Source organism: Callionymus lyra, chromosome 15 (genome assembly GCF_982586985.1).
Source record: "Callionymus lyra chromosome 15, fCalLyr1.hap1.1, whole genome shotgun sequence".
Lineage (NCBI taxonomy): Eukaryota > Metazoa > Chordata > Actinopteri > Syngnathiformes > Callionymidae > Callionymus > Callionymus lyra.
In genome coordinates, this window is record NC_141832.1 from 20,616,288 (window position 1) to 20,623,888 (window position 7,601).

A 7,601-nucleotide genomic window follows, 5' to 3' on the forward strand; every position below is an offset into this window, starting at 1 on the left:
CAATTCTAAGCTGTCACGCAACAATTATTGACAAATTGTTTTTGGTGAATAATGGAGCAGGTTGAAGACAGCGATCACTAAGATGTTTTCTCTGTGTGGTAGAACAAGCTAGCTCTGAAGGAGTTCTCAGCTTTTGCACTGATAGGTAATCATCTAGCAACACCTAAATGATTTTTTCACTACAAGTGACATTCAGTCCTTTGCTCTTCTTGTTGGATTATTTTTATTTTTTTTAAACCAATTATACAAACATAATCCAATTTGGTACAACATTAACTTTTTCAGATGATTATACACTCGTTATTATTATTATTATTGTTGTTGTTGTTGTTGTTGTTGTTGTTGTTTTTGTTGTTGTTATTATTATTACTATTATTAGTGTTATTAGTATTATTATTATTATCATTATTGCTTGTTATTTCATAGCTCTGAGCCTTTGTTTTGCTGTCAAGAGACTCGTTGTGATCTTAGGTTTACTTAAGGGTTTACTCCCCTTGACCATACCAAGTAGCTTCTAAAAAAAAAAAAGATTTTGATCTTAAATGTGAATTCTGAAATAATTCCTCTGTCTTTCCAACCAAAAATACATTTTGAAGCTCAGCGTTGGATCGTCCACACCCACACTATTGTAAAAAGTAAAGCTACAATCAATAAAATAAGAAATTTTTTACATCAATATTAACTTAGAAAATAATTGCATTTTTGGCTCAACATTTTCCTGGTTTTAGCCGGCATTGATTTCCGTCTTGATGCGCAAGGCATTCTGGGATACCAGAGGAATAGGGAGATTACTTGGACGCACTCTATGTAGTCCAACACATGATGTAGATGCTAAAAAAAAAGAAAAATTTAGAAGACTCATATCATCTTTTCCACTAATCAACTGCTGTTTTTGATATTGCATAAAATAGTTGTAAAAATGGTTGCATAAACGGTACATCAGAGGTTCAGGGTGATATTCTTAAGTCAATCCAAACGTATGACATTAATATAAATAAACAATGCTCAACAGAAAACATGCACGATTGTCTCTTGTCCCGATTTTACATTTTACTCTGGCCTCGTACATGTGTGAGGACTGGACTGCTCTCCCACCTCCTCCCACCGCCTCCTCCTCTCCCTCATCTTCTTCGTGTCTCTGGTATTTGAATAAAAGCACGGCAGCATTTTTATGAGCTGCAGGGCTTCCGTCACCATCGCTGCTGTAAGAGGGGGAGGGGAGAGCGTGAGCTGTAAAGACAGATCACTGATCACTGTCCAAGTTCAATGTTGTTCAATGCCTTACACCGGGACACTGAATTATGACTGAATTTGTAATAAATTATAATAATAAATGATGTTGTTGCTGTAAAAATAATTGAAAAACTTTACGAGTCAGTAAGAAATATCAAAGGTTGTTTTGACTTTCACTTCATCGAGGTCATCGTAGTTGAGATACTATTTTCTTAAGACATGAAAAAGCAACTGGAAGTAAAGACATAATCTTCAACATGTAAATCTAATTTATGTTAGTGGTTGTGCGGTTTACTAGGTTAGCAGTATTGTCTGCGGTGCGGCAGGGTTTGAATCCCAGGAGGATAATCGTGAGGTCTTGTGAAACGTGCTGGTCTGCGCTCGCCTCGCCCATGTGACCTGTCAGTCATGTTAAATATAATGTAATTAAACATGTGGAACACATGTTTTTCTTTTACGTAAATAGCAAATATAAGATCCTTTATTCATTCGTTCTATTCTTGATTCTGTCACATTGTTTTTCTGAACTATAAATATTGGTTTTCTGCATCATTTTCTTAAATTGAAAATTTTGAAGATATAAATTGTGACAAAGTAGAAACACAATTTAAAATTTAATCAGTTAAAGATTATTTTTTCAATCAACCAGTGCTCAAGATTGGAAACAAGCAAATGGTGAAAGTGAATTCCTGCTGCAGTCATGTGACACACCGACAGTCGTGAACGAGTTAAATCATCACTCCTTCATGTCGGCTTCACTCGCTCTCCAGCTGTGGCAGGATCAGGCTTTTATTTGTTCTACTCGACACTCTGGTCACGTAGGATGTTTTTTTGGCGGAGACATCTGGCTATCACTTCCCAAAGCTCCTGAATACAGCCATTATTTTCTTTTCAAAAGCACATTTTAAACTATAAAATACTTCAATATGAATCAGTTATTAGTGTTAGTAGAAGTTTTAAAATGCACAAAAGCGTGTCACCTTAAAATATAAATCATAATATTAGGAGAGAAATGTGCTTTTCATCACATTATGCCTCTGAAGCACTAAAAAATGCCGCATCAGCGGCTCATCCAATCGCAGACATGAACTGGTCGCATGAATATAGAAGTTCATCCAATCAGAGTCTAGTAATCTGTTGCCTGAGAGGCAGTTTTTCATGGAGTGTGTCTTTATGATGGAGGACATCAGAGACTAGTAGCATGACTGAAGCTTCACAAATCATTCAGCAGGAATATGGGAGAAGAACTTCTAAAGGATTTTGTTATTTTTAAAACTTGAATAATCTTACTTTTCACCCCTTTAAGGTTAAATAAATGAATTTAGTTTCTAAGACAAATTAGGATGTTAAACTTCTGAATAACATGGACAAGCAAGTGCCAACAGACAGTAGAGAAAAATACATCTATATATATTTTTTTTAACAATAAATACAAATAAAATAAAAATATCTAATATATAAACAGAAATATATAAACGGAAATTGACAAGTATATTCAGGAGTGGCCGTTGCATTTGGTTTCATCAGTTTCTAACACATTTTTAATCTTCCTGGGATATAAAATTAACTTAACAAGAGCATCTCACTTGTCTTGAGACACTTCTGTTTTCACGGATTCATTAAGGATTAAAAAAAAATTAAAAATCCACAATAATGCTATAAGTGAAAGAATAATGGCAAAACTGGGTGAGTAAAAAAACAAGACAAAACAAAAAGGATAGATATAAGGATATATTATTTTCTGGTGACTTTTTATTCTGTATATTTCCCAATAAATTGGTGGTTTCCTCATTGAGTGGATCCCTGAGCTTCAGGGAAAAAAGTGTCTTTCAAGACATTCCAAAAACCACATAAAAGCAGATGTGTATTTTAATTATTTTAAAAATAAAACAGGTGTATTAAATTTATTTTACTGACATTATTTTCTCTATTCTACTAGCAAGGTTCGGATATTACCACCGTGGGCGTCTCTCTTGATCTCGTCGTGGCACATTTTCCTTTCCTTTATGCCATGAAGCATGTTTTAAACCTTCCTCGATATGTTTGCAAACATTGCTTCACGATGTCTTCCCATGGATACTTCCAGCAGGATATTGCAGAAATGAGTCACAAACCCTCTTGAGGCCGGCGGCAGAAAAAACAAAAGTCATGTAAAAAACCCGGCCAAAAAAACAGAACTACACCTCATTAAAAACACGTTCTAGTTCAGAAAACAGATCTGGTCTCAAACACTAGTTTCACTTTCAGGAGACACATGGTTTGAGATTTTCTTCTCTATTATTTTCCATAATTATTTATTATAATCCCATTTATCCGTTTTCCTCAATTATTATATTTAATGCTGGTGTTTACTCGACTGTAAATGAGCGTGTATTAGCCAAAACATAAGAAGGATATCAAAGATTCTGCGTCCATATCACAGTCTACACTTACCACAATAGAAATACTGCTCAGGTTTGACCAATCGCATTTTTCTATTTGAATTTTTTGAATTGTGATACTAGTTGTTTCTGATTGATCAATGTGTAGTATTTTAGCATGGGAAAACATTTTAGCATCAATAGAAAACTTCATTTATACGCTGACACAAAGCACCTCGAAGGTTTGAATTCTTCTTTCCTAAAATGAAGACAGTTGTCCCAAATCCCGTCTGTATTTTAATAATCATTTTACATGGAAAACTTTTGTTGTTGAATTAAACTTGATATCATTCATAAAATACAATTTCAATGTTTCTCATAACATAAGAACCATTTAACAAATAGTTTTTCAAAAGCTCCAACAGAAATCCTTAAGAAAGCTGTGCAGGTTAATAAAGTTGGCTTTAATTCTTGTGTCTTTCTAAACTTGCCTTAAAGATATGTTTAATAAAACCCTCAACCACTTGAAACATGTTTTAATACGACCACACATTCTTAGTTAATCATGCACAATCAGCAACACAGCCCCGGGATAATTACGACTCAACAACAATATTGTGTTGTACTGTTATAATATATATTATATAGTTTACTGAGATGTTTTCAAGGATGTTTGTGATTTGAGATGAAAGGTTGGATTGTACTGATAAACCTGTCAATGAGTGCTAAGAGGCTACATATTCTGATGTACAAAAATAACCTTGTTGTTCTTTTTTTCTGTTTTGTTTTCTTTAAAAAACAAACAATATGAATAACTTCGATTTTCTTTTCTGGGTTTGATTTGCATTATAATCCACTTTTTAGAATAAAATACTGACTAGATATGAAAAGCATTACTATTGTTATTATCAATAATAATTAAGGGATTAAAATTATTATAAAATATGTTTTTTATAAAAATAAGGCGTCACTTATTTAAGAAAAGTGCAAAATAATATAATACACTTATTAAATAATTGCTTTTTCTAGCTCAAAACAATATATTTAATTGAAATAACTCAGCATTCAATGCCTTTTCGTTTTTAATAGTTTATATAGAGCTAAACAGTATTTTTTGTTATAAGTTGTTTCTGTCACTGTCTTCTGCAGAGACCAATCATCTATTTTCATAAAGGCGTCATCCTCGTGTAAGTGATCCATAATTACTTTTTCCTGGGATTTAAAAAGCGAAATTCCTTATAAAGCCACGGTTCGGCCTTGAAAAACATGCGTACTAAATAGCAAAATATATTTCAATGATGCAAGGCTCCTTACGGCAGTGACTAAGTAAATAAAAAATATCAAAGTTAAGTGTGTAACAAGTCGTTTTTCTAATCTCAGGGTTAAAGATATAATGAACCCTTGACGCATTGATGTTGATAAGAATCTGATACAAACCATAAATACACATATGTGTTGTTTTTTTTCCTGTATTTTCTAACTTTCGAGCATGTTCTTTACGTGAGCGAGTGTCTGATTGTAAATGTGTGTCCAGGAGACAGACAGCCAAACAAAGAAGAAGAGACGCCCTTGACCTTGAGAGTCAAATGACCAGCTTCCCTCTATCAAACATTTAACAAGCATTGTCTGGTTCTCTCTCTCTTTAACACACACACACACACACACCTACACACTCACACACCACGTGATAACTGCACGTTTCAGTGTGTAGTTTCTTGACAAAATCTGTTATTTAAAAAATATTTCTTACTTTGGATAGTGGCGCAAATATTATATATATATGTTAACGCATCTAAATTGTTCTGCAAAAAGTTTCTAGCGTTTTTACCTATTGTGCCAAACTTTAATAAAAAAAAAACGTGATCTTGGCCCTAGTAAGGCCCTCTTCGACGCACTGAAGACGCAACACCAGCAGCAGCATTAGATACGAGGTTCCAAGTATTTATTTGGCCTTACTATGTTTTCATTGCTGAATTACATGCGGTATAAACACGAATTGACGCAACACATTATGCTTCGATAAAATGCGCACAGACAACAAGACAGAAAGAAGGCAGGCAGGAAAAGTGTATTTACATGGTGACGTCATTTTTTTTAAACTCAGAGTCTATCATTTTTTTTCTCGCGCAGTCTTGCGCAAAAACTGTCTCTCCTCACTGCGTCAACGGCGCACTGGTTTTGACTTTGGCAACGAACTTCTTCTCCTTCACCCGTCGGTTCTGGAACCAGATGGTGATCTGTCGCTCCGACAGGTTGGTGGCGGCGGAGATCTTCCTCCTCTTGTCCTTGGTGATGAACTTGTTGGCGTGGTACTCCTTCTCCAGCTCCTTCAGCTGGACTTTGGTGTACGGGATCCGCTTCTTGCGGCCGCGGCGGAACGAACCGTCGTGCTGGTGAGCGACGGCGTCTGCGTGGGAAGAGAGAACCGCGTCCGGTTATAAATTCATGCCAGTGCTGTCAGTGGAAACAATCCCAACAATTACTGTTTAGATGTGTCATTAAATGTCAATGTTCATATGATAATTAAACTAATTGTTTAATTGACTGAAGGCTATAAAACGTGACCACTAACAACGAGGTTTATCTTCAGGCTTTATTCATTTATATTCATTTTTGCGTTTGTTTTACCTTTGGAAATTGTGTTTTTCTTACTTTTTATAACTTTATTTCTTTAAGTATAGTTAAACAAAAACGGATTCTTACATGGCGTGTTATAAATATAATATTTTCTTTTTTTTACATTTGCTTGATGGATCTACTGACTCCTTTAAAGAACATCTTAAGACGTTTCTATTTGTTCAGGCTTTTCCTTGCTTTTCTGGAACTCCTGTTGTGTTATCAGTTTTTATCTTGATCTTTAAAGTATATATTTTATTGAATATTGTTTCAATTGTTTAAGCGCTTTGAGACCCTGGTCTGGAAAAGCGCTTTACAAATAAAAATTACTTACTTACTTACATTTTCTGCTCATTTATTTTAATAAATAATACCACAATATGAGTCTTCTCACCCGCCAGCGCAGACTTCCAGAGGTGTCCGGCCTGTGCCTGGTCCTTGGAGCAGTACATCTGACCCCCCCAGCCGTTGGTCAGCGCCCAGGGCTGGTAGCTGTCGATGGGGAGCAGGGTGTCGTGGCGGGCCTCCGTGGCCCCCAGGGTCTGGACCACCGACACGTCCAGGTAGCTGCCCATGGACTGGTAGGGGCTCGGGTAGCTGTGGTAGAAGGCGAGCTCTTTGGTCCGGTGGTTCGAGTATTCATCCGCGCCCACCGTGGTGTCCATGTACTGCGAGCTGAGCGCGGCTGGGGTCGCCTGCGTGCAGGACTTCAGGGACCCCCGGCCCATCCTGCACGGGTAGTACCCGTTGCTGAAGTAGCTGTAGGGCAAGGTGGTCGCGGAGGAACCCTGGGGGGGCATCGCCGCCGCCGAACACGCTCCCGTGGCGCACTGCTTCCCGGAGGACAGCGGGGCCTCACCGGATCCGGAGGGGTCCACCGTGGGGTACCCGGTGGGGACCAGGCCGGACGGGTGGCTGCCCAGAGCGGCGGCGGCCGCGGAGTGCGCCATGAGGTTGCGGCACTGACTGAAATTCCCGGGGAGACCCTCCATGTTCTTGTTCAGGTCCTCCAAGTTGTTGTCGTACACGAGCATCAGCGCGTCCACGGGCCAGCGAGGGTTGAGGACCAGGGAGGCGGTCATATAGGCGCTTCGTGTTTCTGAACCCCCCCTCACGCGACTGCTCGATACACGTGTACCCCTCAGTGGGTCAGTCGTCACGCACACTCGCGACCATCGCGCGCGAGAATCCTGAGAGAGTGTCCACTTGGAGGAGAAAGACCACCAGTGGCGGACAGGAACGCCGCGTCCACGTCTATTGACGTGACGCACCCGCGGAGGGTGTGGAGCGTCTGTCTATTGGATGACAGCGGCTGGTCACGTGACCGGAGAAGAGGATACGTGAAGCTGTCAATCAAGCGAAGGTACGAGGCTCCACATTCTGTTTTCAATA

General features: G+C 38.5%; 1 protein-coding gene across 1 annotated transcript; it reads right to left on the reverse strand.

Annotated features, from left to right (window-relative positions):
• Positions 1–724: 724 nt before the first annotated feature.
• On the reverse strand, positions 725–7,291 carry hoxb13a (homeobox B13a). Its single transcript, XM_087809622.1, has 4 exons — positions 6,604–7,291; positions 5,751–6,000; positions 1,055–1,202; positions 725–763 (listed from the first exon to the last, which is right to left on the reverse strand). The coding sequence occupies exons 1-4, from the start codon at positions 7,289–7,291 to the stop codon at positions 725–727; spliced, it is 1,125 nt and encodes a 374-aa protein (XP_087665748.1).
• Between the last annotated feature and the right edge of the window lie 310 nt (positions 7,292–7,601).